Below are 21,173 nucleotides of genomic sequence, written 5' to 3' on the forward strand. Positions count from 1 at the left end.
TTCACAGCTCCAGGGTCCCAGGTTCAATTCCCGGTGAGGACCTTGAGATTATTGCTATCACTAAGAAGGTAGTGATGGGCAAGCTAATGGGGCTGAAGATAGACAAATCTCCGGGCCCTGATGGAATCCATCCCAGAGTGCTAAAAGAGATGGCTAGGGAAATTGCAAATGCACTAGTGATAATTGACCAAAATTCACTAGACTTTGGGGTGGTCCCGGCGGATTGGAAATTGGCAAACGTGACACCACTGTTTAAAAAAGGAGGGAGGTAGAAAGGGGGTAATTATAGGCCAATGAGCTTAACCTCGGGAGTAGGGAAGATGCTGGAATCTATCATCAAGGAAGAAATAGCACGGCATCTGGATGGAAATTGTCCCATTGGGCAGACGCAGCATGGGTTCATAAAGCGCAGGTCGTGACTAACTAATTTAGTGGAATTTTCTGAAGACATTACCAGTGCGGTAGATAATGGGGAGCCAATGAATGGGGTATATCTGGATTTCCAGAAAGCCTTTGACAAGGTGCCATACAAAAGGTTGCTGCATAAGATAAAGATGCATGGCATTAAGGGTAAAGTAGTAGCATGGATAGAGGATTGGTTAATTAATAGAAAGCAAAGAGTGGGGATTAATGGGTGTTTCTCTGGTTGGCAATCAGTAGCTAGTGGTGTCCCTCAGGGATCAATGTTGGGCCCACAATTGTTCACAATTTACATAGATGGTTTTGGAGTTGGGGACCAAGTGCAATGTGTCCAAGTTTGCAGATGACACTAAGATGAGTGGTAAAGCAAGAAGTGCAGAGGATACCGGAAGTCTGCAGAGGGATTTGGATAGGTTAAGTGAATGGGCTAGGGTCTGGCAGATGGAATACAATGTCGACAAATGTGAGGTTATCCATTTTGGTAGGAATAACAGCAAAAGGGATTATTATTTAAATGATAAAATATTAAAACATGTTGCTGTGCAGAGAGACCTGGGTGTGCTTGTGCATGAGTCGCAAAAAGTTGGTTAACAGGTGATTAAGAAGGCAAATGGAATTTTGTCCTTCATTGCTAGAGGGATGGAGTTTAAGACTAGAGAGGTTATGCTGCAATTGTATAAAGTGTTAGTGAGGCCACACCTGGAGTATTGTGTTCAGTTTTGGTCTCCTTACCTGAGAAAGGACGTACTGGCGCTGGAGGGTGTGCAGAGGAGATTCACTAGGTTAATCCCAGAACTGAAGGGTTTGGATTACGAGGAGAGGTTGCGTAGACTGGGACTGTACTCATTGGAATTTAGAAGGATTAAGGGGAATCTTACAGAAACATATAAAATTATGAATGGAATAGATAGGATAGATGCGGGCAGGTTGTTTACACTGGCGGGTGAAAGCAGAACTAGGGGGCATAGCCTCATAATAAGGGGAAGTAGATTTAGGACTGAGTTTAGGAGGAACTTCTTCACCCAAAGGGTTGTGAATCTATGGAATTCCTTGCCCAGTGAAGTAGTTGAGGCTCCTTCATTAAATGTTTTTAAGATCGAGCTAGATAGATAGTTTTTTGAAGAATAAAGGGATTAAGGGCTATGGTGTTCGGGCCGGAAAGTGGAGCTGAGTCCACAAAAGATCAGCCATGATCTCATTGAATGGCGAAGCAGGCTCGAGGGGCCAGATGGCCTACTCCTGCTCCTGCTCCTAGTTCTTATGTTCTTATGTGCGGATTAGGTGGATTGGCCATGCTAAATTGCCCTTAGTATCCAAAAAATGTTAAGTGGTGGTAACTGGGTTATGGGGATAGGGTAGATACGTGGGCTTCAGTAGGGTGCTCTTTGTACGGTCCGGTGCAGACTCGATGGGCCGAATGGCCTCCTTCTGCACTGTAAATTCTATGATTCTATGATCATCGAGGTGAGTAACTACTGTTAAGAATCAAACAGTCTCCAGAGTAAACCCATCAGCTTGTCCCCTAAATACAGATACTGAGTAAGAAGTCTTACAACACCAGGTAAAAGTCCAACAGGTTTGTTTCGAATCACTAGCTTTCGGAGCACAGCTCTTCCTCATTCACCTGAGGGAGGAGCTGCGCTCCAAAAGCTAGTGATTCCAAACAAACCTGTTGGACTTTAACCTGGTGTTGTAAGACTTCTTACTTCGCACACTTCAGTCCAACACCGGCATATCCACATCACCGATACTGAGGGACAGGGAATGTCAGAGAGGATGACATTTCTCACTCTGCAAGGTAGAAATTGATCCTGACTTCACACGGCTCAAACTCTCCATCTGTTTCCCTTCCTGTAACATGACTGAGCTAAAGCCAGCTGATAATGAGCAGGGCTCAGGGATGATGGTTGCTCAGGACTACAGTGGTGTCATACAGCAGCGGCATTCAGCTCAGCTGTTCCCTCCCTGTTCCTTTAAATTGGAAAATCCCACCCTGTTTACACTGAGAATCCCAGCGTGGAGAACTTGGGCAAAACCGTCTCCAGACATATCTTACCGTTCATACCGAGAATCCCAGGGTGGAGAACTGGGACATCCCATCTCCAAAACTCATCCATCCTGTTCATACTGAGAATGTCAAGGTGGAGAACTGGGACATCCTGTCTCCAGACACCACCCTGTTCGTACTGAGAATCCCAAGGTCGACAACTGGGACATCCTGTTTCCAAACATATCCCACCCAGTCCTCACTAAAAATCCCCGTACATTGGAGGGATCAGCATGTTTAAATGCTGCATAGAGAAGAGTGTGGTTGGAGCTGTATTAGTAATTTCCATGTATGGCAGGGGGTCAATATTTTCCTTTTGACGATTGTATAGAGGGACTATGCCTGAAATCACAGAATCGTTAATTTGGGTGATAACAGTGTATTCGAAATAAGGCGATGGAGCAGGAGAAGGGTCTCGCGCACATGATAAAAGCTTAAGCGGAGACAGGAGAGAAACTAACTAAAGGTGAGCGTGCAGGGCTCATACGAAGGGGATTTTTTAGAGACGGTTTGTCTCGGTGGGCTCATGGAAAGGAGAAAAGAAGAGGCAGCTTATCGGATTGTTAACTTCAGGTTTAATGTGGTCAAGGACACCTCTTGCTGATTACCAAATACTGTCCACCATTAGCTGATGAATCAGTACTCCATGTTGAACAATACTTGGAGAAAGCATTGGGGGTGGTGAGGGTACAGAATATATGCTGGATGGGGGACTTCAATGCCCATCACCATGAGTGGCTCGGTAGTACCACCACAGACTGAGCTAGCTGGGTCTTAAAGGATAAAGCTGGTAGACAGGGACTGCAGCAGGTGGTGAGGGAACCAACAAGAGGGAAAAACATACTTGACCTCATCCTCACCAACATGCCTGCTGCAGGTGCATCTGTCCACGATAGTATTGGTAGAAGTGACCACCGCACAGTCCTTGGGGGGGATAAAGTCCCATCTTTACATTGAGGATACCCTCCATCATGTTGTGTGGCATTACCAACATGCTAAATGGGATAGACTTTGATCACATCTAGAAACTCATGACTGGGCATCTATGAGGGGCTATGGGCCATCAACGGCAGCAAAATTATAGTCAAACACAATCTGCAGCCTCATGACCCGGCATATCTTCCATTCTCCCATTAGCACCAAGCCAGGGGATGAACCCTGCTTCAATGGAGAGTGCAGGAGAACATGCCAGGAGCAACATCAGACATACTGAAAAATGAGATGTCAACCTGTTGAAGCTACAACACAAGGCTACTTGTGTGCCACACATTATAAGCATTAAGTAATAGAGCGAAGCAACACCACAACAAATGTATCAGATCTAAGCTGTCCAGTCCTGCCACACCCAGCCGTGAATGGCAGTGGACAAATAAACAACTCACTGGAGGTGGAGGCTCCACAAATATATCCATCCTCAATGATGGAGGAGGCCATCACATATGTGCAAAAGGCAAAGGTGCAACATTTGCAACAATCTTCAGCCAGAAGTGCTGAGGGGATAATCATTTTGGTCTCCTCCGGAGGTCCCCAGCATCACAATGTCAGTCTTCAGCCAGTATGATTCACTCCGCGTGATAGCAAGAAATGGCTGAAGGCACTGAATACTGGAACGGCGATGGGCCCTGACAATATTTTGGCAAAAGTACTGAAGCTGAAGACTTGTGCTCCAGAACTTGCCGCACCCCTATCCAAGTTGTTCCCATACAGCTACAACATTGGCATCTACCAAGCAATATGGAAAATTGCCCAGGTATGTCCTGTACACAAGGAAACAGGACAAATCCAACGCAGCCAATTACCAGCCTATCAGTCTACTCTCTTTCATCGACAAAGTGATCAAACTAGTCATCAACAGTGTGATCAAGCAGCACGTACTCACAATAACCTGCGCACAGATGCTCAGTTTGTGTTCCGCCAGGGTCACTCAGCTCGTGACCTCATGGTTCAAACATGGCATGGACAAAAGAGCTAAATGCTAGAGGTGAGGTGAGAGTGACTGCCCTTGACATCAAGGCAACATTTGACCGAGCAAGGCATCAAGGAGCCCCAGCTAAACTGGAGTGAATGGGAATCAGGGGGGAAACTCGGCTGTTTGGAGTCATACCTGGCACAAAGGAAGGTGGTTTGAGGTCAGTCATCTCAATTCCAGGACACCACTGCAGGAGTTCCTCAGGGTAATGTTCTATGCCCAGCCATCTTCAGCTGCTTCATCAATAACCTCCATTCTATCATAAGGTCAGAAGTGGGGATGTTTGCGGATGACTGCACAATGTTCAGCACCATTTGTGATTCCTCAGGTGATTAAGCAGTCCATGTCCAAACACAACAAGATCTGGACAATATCCAGGCTAGGGCTGATGAGTGGCACGTTACATTCGTGCCACACAAGTGCCAGACAACAACCATCTCCTACAAGAGAGGATTAACCATCACCCCTTGACATTCAATGGCATTACCATTGCTGAATTCCCCACAATCAACATCCTGGGAGTTACCATTGATCAGAAAGGCTAGGAGTCCTATGGCGAGTAACTCAGCTTGTGACCCCCGAAAATCTGTCCACCATCTGCAAGGCAAAAGTCAGAAGTGTAATGGAATACTCTCCACTTGCCTGGATGAGTGCAACTCCAACAACACTCAAGAAGCTCAACGCCATCCAGGAAAAAGCAGCCACTTGATTATTACCCCTTCCACAAAAATCCAATCCCTCCACCACCGATGACTAGTGGCAGTCATGTATACCATCTAATAGGATGCACTGCAGTAACTTGCCAAGGTTCCTTAGGCAGCACCTTCCATACCCATGACCACTACCATCTAGAAGGACAAGAGCAGCAGATACCTGGGAACGCCACCATGCGGAGGTTCCCCTCCAAGTCACCACCACCCTGAATTGGAAATATATCGCCGTTCCTTCACTGTCTCTGAGGCAACATCCTGGAACTCCCTCCCTAACAGTATACCTACATCTCAAGGACTGCAGCGGTTCAATAAAGCAACTCATCAACATCTTCTGAAGGGCCACGGGGAATGGGCAATAAATGCCGGCCTAACCAGCGATGCCCACATCCTGTAAAATAATTTTTTTTTTAAATGCCACCGCCTCTAACCAGCTCAGTTAGAGCTCCACTACTGGAAGGTGATATTGTTGGCAGATTAAATTATTTTTTATGATTGAAACCTCATGGAAAAGTCATAAAATGATTGATTCAATTGCTACAACAAAGTGCATGGGTCTCTATCACTGTTCTGTTCTGTCTGTAATTAAGAGCAGAAAAAGCCCTTTGATAGACGTGAATTCACTGGAGTTTTAACAGGTCCGATGAAGAGGTTATTTTTTCCTTCCAAATATGGACGATTCAAACTGCATCTTGTCAGTAAGGAAGTGCCCATTGTGAATTAAATCCTTAGTACATTTTAAGCTAGATTGTTAGAGGATGATCAATTTAAGTAAATCCCTTCGTACAGTGTTTGAATTTTCTCCATCAGATGTGTCTGCTGCTGTATCAACCAAATAGATACTCAAGTGAATCCACTTCCACATTCTCCATCACCAGTTCTTCTAAGTTTATTTTATAATTTTGAAACAGGGATAATCGGTGTATCAAACACATCATTGCCTATATATTAGAAGGTTCAGTATTTCAGTGGGAGAGAGGCACTGCACGGTGGCACAATATTTAGCACTGCTGCCTCACAGTGCCAGTGAACCAGGTTCGATTCTGAACTTGGATGATTGTCTGTGTGGAGTTTGCACATTTTCTAAGTGTCTACGTGGGTTTCCTCTGGGTGCCCCGGTTTCCTCCCACAGTCCAAAGATGTTCAGGTTAGGTGGATTGTGCGTGCTAAATTGACCCTCATGGTGGGTTCACAGGAATAGTTTGGGGGATTGGGCCAAGATAGGGTGGTCTTCTGAAGGGTCGGTGCAGACTCGATGGGCCGAATGGCCTCCTTCTGCACTGTTAGGATTCTATAATAAAAGAGTAACATTTATTCAACAGCATCTACTTCAGCCATTTTCCCATCAACTGAATTTAAGATAAAATGAAATGAACATATCCAGTGAAAAAACTGAGAAAGTTGGGGTGACATTTATTTGACTCACTCACTCTAGTATTGTGTAATGCTGCTTGGAGGTTTAGTGAACGGGATATAATCTCCCTGTGTTTTCCTGAGCCAGTGTTCAGTGTATTGGGAGAGTTGACCCGGTGTGGGAGAGAAATTAATGAGTTGTCAACTTAGAAGCATGCTGGGAAATGCTTGACTATAGTTCAACACTGCTTTTGAATGAAAATAAGTAGGTCAGGTAAATGAAAATACTGCTTAATATTCTGGTCTCGGCCTTATTATGAAAACACATTGTTCTCCGAAAGATAACAAAATGTGTCCTTGGGTTGTTTTTAGCCAAGGGCAAGAACATGCCTACGTTTTTCATCTTACGTACTTTCCAAGGTCTTTTTAATATAAACATGCCTGTTTACTTCAAGCTGTTATTTCAGACTATAAAAATATGCTGTCTGCAAACGAATCTCAGAGTGCGCTGCACTAGCTTTGCAGCTAGAACACTCTCTCTCCGCAAATATATTTGTGTAAATAAATTTCCTTAAATCACACCTCGAGGAATATGTCTTTATTATAATTTTCACGACACCCGGGTGAGAGTATTTTGTGTCCCAGGGATGGGCAGTAATCCACTGATTGAAGCTCTTGTCACCACTGAAGCTTGAATTTGTTGTTTGGAGAGTGGGAGGCAGGAAATATTGCTGCTTTTCTGAATTTTTAAAAATCCAATAACTTCATAGATTTATAATTGGCTCGATGTAGTTACATCGTGGGTCTAACTGATTTCTGATGTTTGCAATGAATATTCATTTTTTAAAAAGCTGAGCATGTGGAAAGTCACTGGGTAACAACAGAATTTACAACTTTGGGTGATATGTTCTTGCAGGCAAAGGTACCTAATCGCAATCCAGCACTGTGCATCTAATTCTAATTCTGTGACTCTGAACAGTTTTGGTGGTTCATGGGCTTGAGTGGAACTTCTCAGTTTTAAAGTGCCATCATTCATTGAACATCAAGCCGCACTAACAAACTTGTCTTTCACACTCCCAGTGAAGTGAGGGCAGTTTTCACTCATGTAACTGTAATCTTAACAAAGCGGAATGGGGAAAGACTCAGTTTGAGCAGTGACACTACCACAGCAATGGAGAGCAGGAGTTGACCCATGAAAGCAGCAAAGTTTAAAAACAATGGCACCCAATGTGGGTCTCGAATTCACGACCCTGAGATTAAGAGTCACATACTGTACCGACTGCGCTATCCGAGCACTTCGAAAGTCTAGTTTATTTTCCAAAATACAGAAAGGCAAATGTTACCGTCATAGTGTTTTACAGCACAGAAAGAGGCCCTTCAGCTCATTATGGCTCTGCCGGCCATCAAACACCTATCCATTTTAATCACATTTTCCAGCACTTTGTCCATAGCCTTGTAAGCTGTAGTACTTTTAAGTGCTTTATACAGATGTATTGTAACCTCCCTGCTCTTATAGTCTGTGTTTTTTAATTTATTTTTAATGATGGAGGCCACCAGGCCCTGGTGACTTGTCTAACTTTAATTCTAATCGTTTGCTCAGTACTTTTCCCTAGTGATGGCAATTGTTTTACGTTCCTCCTTTTCAACAACCTCCACATTATATGTTACTATTGGAGTAGTTCTAGTATCTTCCACCGTGAAAACCGAGGCAAAATATTGCTTTAGTGACTCTGCCATTTCTGTATGAACAGTATTCATGTAAAGGCCTCCCATCAATAGTAAATATTTCTATCTTTCATTATTTCAATGTTTAAAAATGATGATATTTGTCATTTGTGACTGTGTTTGTTCAATGGAATGTTTGTGAAAAGTAACTCCCCACTCTCGTTCTCTAAGGGACCAACGTTGACTTTAGCTATTCTCTTCCTTTTCAGTTATTTATAGAATTTTTTTGCAGTCTGTTTTTATATTTTGCGTTAGATTTCTTTCATTGTCTACTATTGCTCTTTTATTGCTCAGTAGTAAAGAAACTAAAGGTGGGAAAGCCATTCTGTATCTATCATCTATTTCTGCTCTGATTGAAAATGTGTTGCTTCTCTGTTGGCCCATTTCACTTCTGTCCCACACTGAAAACTTTTAATCCTTCACCACCATTACCTTTCACAAACATTTCATTGAACAAACACAGTCTCAAATGACAAATATCATCATTTTTAAATATTGAAATAATGAAACATAGAAATATTTACTGTTCATGGGAGTTGATGGGGAGGTTATTACATGAATACTGTTCATACCAGCAGAAAATGTGCAATCCAGTGTAATGCCACCTTCCCCCTGTTCCTTGGTGCCCTGTAGGTTCCTGGACCTCAACTGTTTGTCCAAGTGTTCTTTTATTTAATCCAATGGGGGTTTCTGCCTTAACCAACAATTTGGACAGTGAGTTTCAGACCCAACCTCGCAGTGAAATAGATTATTCCACAACTCTGCTCTAATCCCTCCATTAATTCTGTAAAATATAAGGTATTGTTTTGCTGTGATTCTGTTGATCACACTTTCTAAATTGGAAGGTTGTGATGTCAAATCCCATTGCTTAGATTTGAGCACAGCAATCTTGGCTAACACTCTGGCAGAGCACTGCGAGAGTCCTAAACTGGCAGAGATGTTGTCCTTTATTTGAGATTTTAAATTGTGCTCCCCTCTGCCCTGTCGGATGGATATAGAAGATTCTGTGTCACTGTTTTAACAGAGAACAGCGTTCTTTGTCCTGTCCAATATTTATCCCTCAATCAACAAGAACAGATTCTCTGCTCATTGTGAGGTTGCTGTTTGTGGGAGTTGCTATGTTTCCTACATTACAACAGTGAATCCACTTGAAAAGGAATCCACTTGAAAGGTGCTATATAAATGTGAGGATTTCTTTCTTTCTAAATCTGTCCTTGGTTATTGATCTCTGCTCAAGGAAATAGCTCCTTCCTATCAACTCTATATCTGTCCCTCAAAATTTTATAAACCTCAAATAAATCTTACCTTAACCTTCCCTGCCCCAAATAGAACAAACCCATTCTATCCAGTGTTTCCTCAATACATTTGGGTGTGAATAATGGTCTCCAACGTCTCTCCCTATATCCTGCGTTCCAGATCGTTCTTATTGCGAAAGCAGTCAATGTTAACCACTGTCAGCCCCATAGCAAGTTGTCATTCTAATTCTGCGATTCTGAGCAGGTTTGTGTGTACGCAGGCTCAGTTTTAAAATGTTCTGATGTATTGTTGCTTCGACTGCACCAACAAACATGTCCCTCATAAATCACAGCTTCGACTTCCAGTGGCTGTGATGACGTAGGAAGCCACACATTTGGGAGCTCCCAGTTTAAACGGACTTTTAGGCTCTTTTTAGAGCCCAAAACGGAAATTTTTCGACGTCTCCCGGTGGGGGAAGGTGTGCTGAACGACTTTCCCCACAGTTCATGACTCGAACTCGGAGTGGAAAGGGGGAAAAAGCAGCAGCAGCTCCCCAGAAAAAAACTGGGGAAGGGATCTAAGATGGCCGCTGGCAGAGCTCCAGAGGAGTATAGGCTGTGGGCCCAAAAGCAACTAGCTGCTCTCATGCGCTGCTTCACAGACTTCAAAGCTGAGGTGCTGAGCTCTCTGCAGGAAACAAACAGAAGGCTGTCAGAGATTCAGACCACCCAGGGTGCTGCCATCAAGGAGTTGCAGACACAGGCCACTGAACGAGAGGAGGAGGCCGTGGTCCTCGTGAGTAAGGTGGAGGGGCATGAGGCACTCCACAAGAAGGGCAGGAACGCTTCGAGGAGCTTGATCACCGCATGAGGCGGAAAAATCTGCGGATCTTGGGCCTTGCGGAGGGGCTGGAGGGTTCGGACCTGACAAACTACGTGGCTATAATGCTGAACTCGCTAGTGGGGGCCGGGTCCTTCCATCTGCCCTTGGAGCTGGAGGGAGCGCACAGGGTGCTGGCCAGGAGGCCTAAGGAAAATGAACCCCTGCGTGCGGTGCTGGTGAGGTTCCACCGGTTCAGTGATCGGGAGTGTGTGCTGCGTTGGGCCAAGAAGGTGAAGAGCAGCAAGTGGGAGAATGGGGTAGTACGGATCTACCAGGATTGGAGTGCGGAGGTGGCTAAGCGGCGGTCCGGATTTAATCGGACGAAGGAGGTGCTTTACAGGCAAAAGATAAAGTTCGGAATGTTGCAGCCTGCGCCTGTGGGTAACTTATTCGGACCGGCACTATTATTTCGATTCCCCGGAGGAGGCGTGGGCCTTCGTGCGGACGGAGAAACTGGACTTGAACTAGGGGTTGGGGGTTGCGGGGTCGGTTGTAATATTTTAGTGCTGGATTCTGCTGTTGCTGTGTTCTCCTTTTTTTTTGTACTTTTACAATTTTGATATGGTTATTTACGGGGGTGTTGTTCTGCTATGTTTTTTTTTGCTGTGGGGCACTGTTCGAGTTGTGTATCTTGCGGGGAGGGTCGGGGGGGTTTGTTGTATTCTATGTCGGGTTGGGGGTATGGAGTGGGGCTGGTTTTTGGGAGCTGCGTCAGAAGGGTGTGGTGGGGCAGTGCGAAAGCATGGACTTTCCTCTGGTTTCCTGTGCTGCGGGGCTGGGGGGGGGGGGGGGGGGGGGGGGGGCGGAGACTGTGACGGGGGAGGCGGGTTCTTCCCCGCGCTGGAGCGGTGCCTGGAGGAGGGATAGATTGGGGGATGATCCCACTTTGGGAGGGGTCGGGTTATTGGCGGGAGTTTCCGGGGTCAGCAGAAGTTAGCACGGAAGTACAATGGAGGACGGTTTGCGGCTAGGAGGGTTCCTAGCCTGGGGGGGGAAGGGAGGGGGGGAAAGGGGAATACCGGGTTGCTGCTGGTAGGGTCAGGAAGGAGCTGGTGGGGGCTGGGGGGACAGAGGTGAGGTGTTGTCGCCGTGGGAACTGGGTCGGGCAGGGGGTGCTGGCCTGGGGCGGGCAGTTGACGGGCTATGGCTAGTCGACATGGGAGGGGGGCGGGACGCCCTCTGATCCGGTTGGTCACCTGGAATGCGAGAGGGTTGAATGGGCCAGTGAAGCGGTCGAGGGTACTGCCTCATCTGAAGGGGCTAAAGGCAGATGTGGCAATGCTTCAGGAGACCCACCTGAAGGTGGCGGACCAGGTCCACCTGAGGAAGGGATGGGTGGGGCAGGTTTTCCACTCTGGGTTGGATGTGAAGAACCGGGGAGTGGCGATTCTGGTGGGGAAAAATGTGTTGTTTGAGACATTGGAGGTGGTGGCGGATAAGGGGGGTAGGTATGTCATGGTTAGGGGCAGGCTACAAGGAGAGAAGGTGGTACTGGCTAGTGTGTATGCCCCAAATTGGGACGATGCGGGCTTTATGAGGCGTATGTTGGGACGGGTCCCGGATCTGGAGGCGGGAGGTCTGATCATGGGGGGGGGGACTCAGTGTTGGATCCTTCACTGGATCGGTCCAACTCTAGGACGGGTAGGAGGCCGGCGGCGGCCAGGGTACTGGGGGGGTTTATGGACCAGATGGGTGGGGTGGATCTATGGAGGTTTGTGAGGCCGAGGGCACGCGAGTACTCTTTCTTCTCCCACGTACATAGGGTCTACTCTCGGATAGATTTCTTCGTGGTGAGTAGGGGACTGATTCTGAGAGTGGAGGAGGCCGAATATTCGGCCATTGCAATCTCCGACCACGCTCCGCATTGGATAGAGTTGGAGATGGGAGAGGTGCGAGACCAACGTCCGTTGTGGCGGTTGGATGTGGGGTTGTTGGCGGAGGAGGAGGTGTGTAGGAGGGTCCGGGCAAGTATTGAGGGGTACCTCGAGGTGAATGATACGGGGGAGGTTCAGGTGGGGATGGTCTGGGAAGCCCTGAAGGCAGTGATTCGTGGGGAGCTGATATCCATCCGGGCACACAGGGAGAGGAGCGAGAGGAGTGAGAGGGATAGACTGGTGGGAAAGATGCTGGAGGTGGACAGGAGGTATGCAGAGGCACCAGAGGAGGGACTGTTGGGGGAGAGGCGCAGCCTGCAGGCTAAATTTGATTTGCTGACCACTAGAAAGGAGGAGGCACAGTGGAGGAAGGCACAAGGGGCAGTGTACGAACATGGTGAAAAGGCGAGTAGGATGCTGGCTCATCAGCTCCGCAAGCGGGATGCGGCTAAGGAAATTGCTGGAGTGAGAGACAAGAGTGGGAATGTGGTGCGGAAGGGGGTAGAGGTGAATGAGGTCTTCAAGGACTTTTACGGGGAACTGTACCGGTCGGAGCCAACGGGGGAGTGGAGGGGAATGGAGAGGTTCCTTGGCGGGCTTTCTTTCCCGAAGGTGCAGGAGGAGAAGGTGGAGGGGTTGGGTGCGCCGATTGAGCTGGAGGATGGAGGGGATCGGGCAGATGCAGTCAGGGAAGGCACCAGGGCCGGATGGGTTCCCGGTGGAATTTTATAAAAAGTTTGTGGACCTAGTGGGCCCTTTGCTGGTGCGGACACTCAACGAAGCGTGGGAAGGGGGGACTTTGCCCCCGACGATGTCGCGGGCGCTGATCTCGTTAATTTTAAAGAGGGACAAGGACCCCCAGCAGTGTGGTTCATACAGGCCCATATCTCTCCTCAACGTGGATGCTAAGGTGCTGGCAAAAATCCTGGCCACCAGGATAGAGGACTGTGTGCCAGGGGTTGTGCACGAGGACCAGACAGGTTTTGTGAAGGGAAGGCAGCTGGACACGAATGTGCGGAGATTGTTGAATGTCATCATGATCCCGGCGATTGAGGGGGAGGCAGAGATAGTGGTGGCGCTGGATGCAGAGAAGGCCTTCGATAGAGTGGAGTGGGGGTACTTATGGGAGGTGTTGGGGAGGTTTGGATTTGGTGAAGGGTTCATTAGATGGGTAAGGCTGCTATATGAGGCCCCGATGGTGTGCGTGGCCACGAATAGGAGGAGGTCGGAGTACTTCCGGCTTTACCGAGGGACCAGGCAGGGTTGCCCCCTGTCCCCCTTGTTGTTTGCTCTGGCAATCGAGCCACTGGCGATGGCGTTGAGGGATTCAGAGAGGTGGAGAGGCTTGGTGCGAGGTGGAGAGGAACATAGGGTGTCGTTATATGCCGATGACCTGTTACTGTATGTGGCGGACCCGGTGGGAGGGATGCCGGGGGTGATGGAGTTGCTAGCTGAGTTTGGGACCTTTTCAGGTTATAAATTAAATTTAGGCAAGAGTGAGGTGTTTGTGGTGCACCCTGGAGACCAGGAGGAAGGAATTGGTAGGCTCCCGCTTAGGCGGGCAGGGGAGAGCTTTAGGTACCTGGGGGTGTAGGTGGCCAGGGACTGGGGGACTCTTCACAAGCATAATTTCACCAGACTTGTAGATCAGATGGAGGAGGAGTTCAAGAGGTGGGACATGCTGCCATTATCGTTGGCGGGGAGGATACAGTCCGTCAAAATGACGGTGCTTCCGAGGTTCTTGTTCCTCTTTCAGTGCCTGCCCATCTTTATCCCCAGGGCCTTCTTTAGGAGAGTGACTAGCAGTATTCTGAGCTTTGTGTGGGCGCATGGGACTCCGAGAGTGAAGAGGGTGTTCCTGGAGCGAGGGAGGGATAGAGGCGGGCTGGCGCTGCCCAACCTTCTGGGGTACTATTGGGCGGCCAATGTGTCAATGGTGCGTAAATGGGTGATGGAGGGGGGAGGGGCGGCGTGGAAAAGAATGGAGATGGCGTCATGTAGAGGTACGAGCCTGGGTGCCATGGTAACGGCGCTGTTGCCGCTCTCCCCTAAGAGGTTTACCACGAGCCCGGTGGTGGCGGCGACCCTAAGAATCTGGGGACAGTGGAGGCGGCATAGGGGGGAAACAGGGGGCTCGATGGAGGCTCCACTGGGTGGCAACCATCGGTTCATCCCGGGGAACAAGGATGGGGGATTTCGGGGGTGGCAAAGGGCGGGCATCAGCAAATTGAGGGACCTGTTTATTGGCGGGAGGTTTGCGGGCCTGGGGGAACTGGAAGATAAATTTGGCCTTCCCCAAGGGAACATGTTCAGATACTTGCAGGTAAAGGCGTTTGCTAGGCGACAGGTAGAGGGATTCCCTTTGCTGCCCTCGCAGGGGACGACGGACAGAGTGCTTTCGGGGGTGTGGGTCAGAGAGGGGAAGGTGTCTGACATCTATAAGGTAATGCAGGAGGTGGAGGAGTCGTCAGTGGAGGAGCTGAAGGCTAAATGGGAGGAGGAACTCGGGGAGCAGATAGAGGACGGGACTTGGGCGGATGCCTTGGAGAGAGTCAACTCTTCCTCCTCATGTGCGAGGCTTAGTCTCATCCAATTTAAGGTGCTGCACCGGGCCCACATGTCCGGGACTAGGTTGAGTAGGTTCTTTGGGTGTGAGGATAGGTGCACCAGATGTTCGGGGAGTCCAGCGAACCACGCCCATATGTTCTGGGCATGCCCAGCACTGGAAGAATTCTGGAAGGGGGTGGCGGGGACGGTGTCGAGGGTGGTTGGATCCAGGGTCAAACCAGGGTGGGGACTCGCAATTTTTGGAGTTGCGGTAGAGCCGGGAGTGCAGGAGGCAAAAGAGGCCAGTGTCCTGGCCTTTGCGTCCCTAGTAGCCCATCGAAGGATTCTGCTACAGTGGAAGGATGCAAGGCCCCCAAGTGTGGAGACCTGGATCAGTGACATGGCGGGATTTATAAAACTGGAAAGGGTCAAATTTGCCCTGAGAGGATCAATACAAGGGTTTTATAAACGATGGCAGCCTTTTCTGGACTCCCTGGCGCAAAGATAGGTATCTTGGTCAATAGCAGCAGCAACGGGTGGCGGGGGGGTGTTCCTTATTGTAGTTTCTATTCTGTAACTTTATATTGTGTTAATTTGCGTTGTTGTTAAAATGCTATGTTGTGCATGGGGGTGGGGCGAATGTTTATGATTGTTAATATTATTGTTATTTTTGGTATTTTACTATGGTGCGTTATTGTATAAATTCAAAATTTTTCAATAAAAATTATGTTTAAAATAAATAAATAAATCACAGCTTCAGTGGATTGAAACACAGAGGGAATTAAGTTATGCACAAACACACAGCAGTTTCAATGAAAAGTTGCTGGCGGTGGTTCGCCGCGGGGGTGCCTCTTTCAATAGCCCCCGACCAGCGCCGCATCAACCGCACACACGCGATTGGCGGCGATTCTCCAGTCCCCAGAGAATCGCGCCAAGGCGTCGGACCCGATCGCGGGTCTGAAGCCCCATTCTCCGCCCCTGCACGAGTGGGATTGCGGCATGGAGGCTCGGAGAATCCCAGCCATTGTTTCATCCTGGACTGACACTGATGGATTTTGGAAACTCCTTTTACAGGAGATTAGAAGGGGAGAGTTTACACACACACAAAAAAAGCAACAGAAATCTTTGCTTTTTTTATTTCTGTTCTGGACAGTGATTCGTTTTTACAGGATATTTCAAGATCAGGATTTATAGGCAGAAATCTCAGGCCAAACATCAGATATTAACCTGACAGAATCACTTGATTCACCAAAATCTGAATGTAAGTGTGTCTGTGGAAAAATATTCCAACATCTGTGTGACTGGAAATATGAAGAGCAATGTCATGAAACGATTTGAGAAGAAGGATGAGAATTTTAAATGATGTTGCAGTTTAACCAGGACCCTGTTTAGGTCAGTGAGGGCAGGGTGACGGTTGAGTGAGTGGGACTCAGATGTGAGGTAACAAAGAGTTCGATAAATGACCTGGAAACTTGGGATCAAATTCCACTATGGTTACTGGTGGATTCATTGATAAATTGCAAGCTTGTCTCAGAAATGGTAGTCAAGGGGCAGCACCGTGGCGCAGTTGGTTAGCTCTGCAGCCTCACAGCGCCGAGGTCCCAGGTTCGATCCTGGCTCTGGGTCACTGTCCATGTGGAGTTTGCAAATTCTCCCCCTGTCTGCGTGAGTCTCACCCCCACAACCCAAAGATGTGCAGGGTAGGTGGATTGGCCACGCTAAATTGCCCCTTAATTGGAAAAAATTAATTGGGTACTCTAAATCTTTAGAAAACAAATAAAAATGGTAGTCATGGAACTGTCATAAATTTTCATTAAAACCTCTCTGGTTCACTAATTTCCTTTCGGGAAGGAAATCTCTCATCCTGACCTGCTCTGACGCACACATCACCCCAGACCCACAGCAATGTGATTAACTCTTAACTGTTTTCAAGGAATTAGCAACAACAAATGTCGGTCTTGCCAGTGATGCCCACATCCCATGTGTGAATACAAAACCCCACAATTTCCTGGCTGGTTGAATGTGGGAGGCCAGCAAGGGGAGTGTTAGAATAGTCAAATTCTGAGGTCGCAACGGTATGGATGTGAGTTTCAGAAACATGAACTGAGCCAGTGGTAAATTTCTTTTTCCATTTAGAGTACCCAATTATTTTTTTTCCAATTAAGGGGCAATTTAGCGTGGCCTATCCACCTAACCTGCACATCTCTGGATTGTGGGGGTGAAACCCATGCAGACACGGGGAGAATGTGCAAACTCCACACGGACAGTGACCCAGGACCGAGATTCGAACCCAGGTCCTCAGCGCCGTAGTCCCAGTGCTAACCACTGTGCCGTGTGCCGCCCAGCCAGGGGTAAAGTTGAGCGAAGTTACCCTCCCCGTGTTTGCTTGGGTTTCACCCCCACAACCCAAAGGGTAGGTGGATTGGCCATGCTAAATTGCCCCTTAATTGGAAAAAATTAATTGGGTGCTCTAAATGTATAAAAAGGAAAGTTCAGTGAAGTTACTGAGGTGGAAATGGGCAGTCTTGGAGATGGATTTGTGGTTAGAAACTCAGCTGAGGTGAAATGTGACACCATGGTTGTGAACAGTCTGGTTCAACCAAACACATACCGAGTGAGGGATGGAGTCAGTGGCAAAGGAATAGAGTTGGTACTGGGGACTGAAACAATCCTTAAGACGGAGATGAGGATGAATTTCTTTACTTTAGGAATGGTGAATCTTTGGAATTCTTTACCCCAAGAAGCTGTGGAGGCCAAGTGCTTGAACATTTTCAAGGCTGAGAAGGATAGGTTTTTATTCAGTCAGGGAATTAAGGGTTATGGAGATAATGCAGGGAAGTAGAGTTAGCGAATGTTAGAGCAGTCATGATCTTACAAAATGGCAGAGCAAGTTCATAGGGCTGAATGGCCTACTTCTGGTGCTATTTCTGATGGCCTTATGGAAACACAGTTTCCGGGGAGAGCAATGGACTTGGTGTTTAGGGAGTGGTGTTTGTAGCGGGGTCTGAAGACAATGGCTACAACATTCCCAATATTTTAAACAACCTTATTTCCCTTCATCAGAATCGCATGTCAGGACAGTGACATGGAGGGGAACCTGGATATTAAAATCCCTACTTCCATCGCCTGATGCTTCCACCTCTCCCTCTACCACAGAGGTCAGAGTATTGTGTCGGCCCTGACCGGGTGATAGTTTTCCTTCCCTGAAAGAAACATAGAAACAAGGATCAGGAATAGGCCATTTAGCCCTTCGAGCCTGCTTTATCATTCATTATGATCATGGCTGGCCCACTATCTCAACACCATACTCCCGGCCTCCCCATACCCTTGATGCCTTTAGAGTCTAGAAATCCATCTATTTCCTCCTTAAATATATTCAGTGACTTGACCTCCACAGTCTTCTGTGGCAGAGAATTCCACAGGTTAACGACCCTCTGACTGAAGAAATTTCTCCGCATCTCAGTCCTAAATGGTCAACCCCATATCCTGATCCTTTGTTCTTGACCTCCAGCCAGAGGAAACAACATGTCTTCATCCGGTTTGTCCAGTCCTGTCAGAATTTTATATGTTTCAATTAGATCCCCTCACATTTTTAAAAATTCCTGTGAATACAGGACCAATCAACCCAATCTCCCCTCAGATGACAATCCTGCCATACCAGGAATCAGTCTGGTGAACCTCCCTTGCATTCCAACGATGGAATATATCCTCCTTTCTTAGGTAAGGAGCCAAAAATTGCAGACAGTACTCCAGGTATGGTCTCACCAAGGCCCTGTATAGCTGGAGTAAGACATCTTGCTCCTGTATTTAAATTCTTTTTCAACAAAGCCAACATATCATTTGTCTTCCTAACTATTTGCTGTACTTGCTTGCTTGCTTTAAGTGACTGGTATACTGGGGCATCTAAGTCCCTTGGTACATCAACATTTCCCAATCTATCACCATTTGGAGAATACTCTGCTATTCTGTTTCTCCATCCGGAGTGGATAACTTCATATTTATCCACATTATACTGCATCTGCTGTGTATTTGCCCACTCACTCACCCTGTCTAAATTGCCTTGAAGCTTTTTCAAATCCTCTTTGCTACTCACATTTTCACCACGTTTCATGTCATCTTCAAACTTGGAAATATTACTTTCAGCTCCCTCATCCAAACTATTTTTTTTGCCTATAAATTTAAAGTACCCAATTCTTTTTCCCCCCAATTGAAGGGCAATTTAGTATGGCCAGTTTACCTACCCTGCACGTCTTTTAGGTTGTGGGGGTGAGACCCATGCAAACACTGGGAGAATGAGCAAACTCCAATGGACAGTGACCCAGAGCCAGGATCGAACCCGGGTCCTCAGCAGTGTGAGGCAGCAGTGCTAATCACTGCAACAGCATGGTAACCTAGTGGTTAGCACAATTGCTTCACAGCTCCAGGGTACCAGGTTCGATTCCAGGCTTGGGTCACTGTCTGTGCGGAGTCTGCCCGTTCTCCCCGTGTGTGCGTGGGTTTCCTCCGGGTGCTCCGGTTTCCTCCCACAGTCCAAATATGTGCAGGTTAGGTGGATTGGCCATTCTAAATTGCCCTTAGTGTTCAAAATTGCCCTTAGTGTTGGGTGGGGTTACTGGGTTATGGCGATAGGGTGGAAGTGTGGGCTTGGGTAGGGTGCTCTTTCAAAGAGCTGGTGCAGACTTGATGGGCTGAATGGCCTCCTTCTGCACTGTAAATTCTATGAAATCTATGAAACACCATGCCGCCCACGTCATCTAAACTATTGATGCATATTGTGACGAGCTGGGGCCCAAGAATCCAAGTGGGGTTCCTGCAGGACCCCACTAGTCTCAGTCTGCCATGTCAAAAAAAGACCCGACACTCTGTTTCCTTGCAAATTCTCAATCCATTCCAATAGAAACACTGAAATATAGAAAATAGGAGGAGTAGGCCATCAGCCCTTCGAGCCTACTTTGCATTCAGTATGTCCATGGCTAATTCTCTATCTCAACACCATACTCCTGTGCTCTCTCCCCATGTCAGGAATCAGTCTGGTGAACCATCGCTGCATCCCCTCTTTGGCAAGTATACCCCTTCCTAGATAAGCATTCCAAAAGTGCACACGGTACTCCAGATATTTTATCCCCAATCCCATGAGCTTTAATTTTGCACACAAAGCTGTTTTGTGGGATTTTACCAAAATCCTTTCCCTAAAAGTGCAGTGCTAGTCCGAGGCACCAGAGGATGTCCTCCGTGACTGCTTAGAGTCTATGGACTGGTCCATATTCAAGGCAGCGGAAGCTAACCTGGACGAGAACTCAACCACCATCACAGACTTCTTCAGTAAGTGTGTCAAGGACTGTGTACCAAAGAAGACAATACGGGTCTTCCCTAATCGGAAACCCTGGCTTAACCGACAGGTTCACTCCCTGATGAAGTCCCGGATGGAGGCGTTCAAGTCTGACAACCCTGATCTATATAAGAAATCCAGATATGACGTATGTAAAGCAATCAGGAACGCCAAAGGCCATACCAGACCAAACTAGAGTCGCAGGCCAACGACACAAACCCACAACATTTATGGCAGGGCTTACACAAGATAACAGGCTACAAAGCAAGGCCAGGCAGAATCACTGGTGCTGGAGCATCCCTCCCCGATGAACTGAACAAGTTCTATGCCCACTTGAAACAGTCAGCAAATACATCAATGCCACTTGGCCAACAGCCCTGGACCCTCATACCCACTATTACAGCCTCAGAGGTAAGAGCTGCCTTCAAATGGAGTCCCTGGGGCGAGTTCTCAGATCCTGCGCAGACCAGTTTGCGAGTGTATTCGCAGACATCTTCAACACCTCACTTCTCCACTCCGAGGTTCCCACCTCCTTCAAGAAGACCACCATAATACCAGTACAAAAGAAGAACAAGGTAGCGTGCATCAACAATTACCGACCGATGGCCCTGACATTTGTTATCGTGAAATGCTTCAAGCGGCTAGTCATCCGACAGAACTCCAGCCTCCCAGATGGTCTTAATCCATTGCAGTTCGCCTATCACCACAACTGGTCTACAGCAGATGTGGCATGGTAGGACAGTGAATAGCACTGTTGCTTCACAGTGCCAGGGCCCCAGGTTTGATTCCCTCTTGGGTCACTGACTGTGCGGAGTCTGCATGTTCACCCATGTCTGCGTGGATTTCCTCCGGCTGCTCCGGTTTCCCCATACAAATTCCGAAAGACGTGCTGTTTCGTGAATTGGACATTCTGAATTCACCCTCCGTGTACCCGAACAGGTGCCGGAATGTGGAAACTAGGGGATTTTCACAGTGAATTCATTGCAGTATTAATGTAAGCCTACTTGTGACAATAATAAAGATTATTATTATGATTATTAGATGCTATCTCTCTGGCCCTACAATCAACACTCGAACACCT

The 21,173-nt window shown here is 47.5% G+C and overlaps 1 protein-coding gene across 2 annotated transcripts in view; it reads right to left on the reverse strand.

Annotated features, from left to right (window-relative positions):
• The window catches only part of LOC119951981, a 54,311-nt gene that overhangs the window by 14,391 nt on the left and 18,747 nt on the right, over positions 1–21,173 (reverse strand). For both annotated transcript variants that reach the window (XM_038775427.1, XM_038775426.1), the window contains exon 2: positions 17,881–17,966. In XM_038775427.1, coding sequence (XP_038631355.1) covers positions 17,881–17,886 — 6 coding nt within the window. In that variant the 5' untranslated portion in view covers positions 17,887–17,966. The remainder of the gene's footprint in view (positions 1–17,880; positions 17,967–21,173) is intronic.

This window comes from Scyliorhinus canicula, chromosome 17, assembly GCF_902713615.1.
Source record: "Scyliorhinus canicula chromosome 17, sScyCan1.1, whole genome shotgun sequence".
NCBI lineage: Eukaryota > Metazoa > Chordata > Chondrichthyes > Carcharhiniformes > Scyliorhinidae > Scyliorhinus > Scyliorhinus canicula.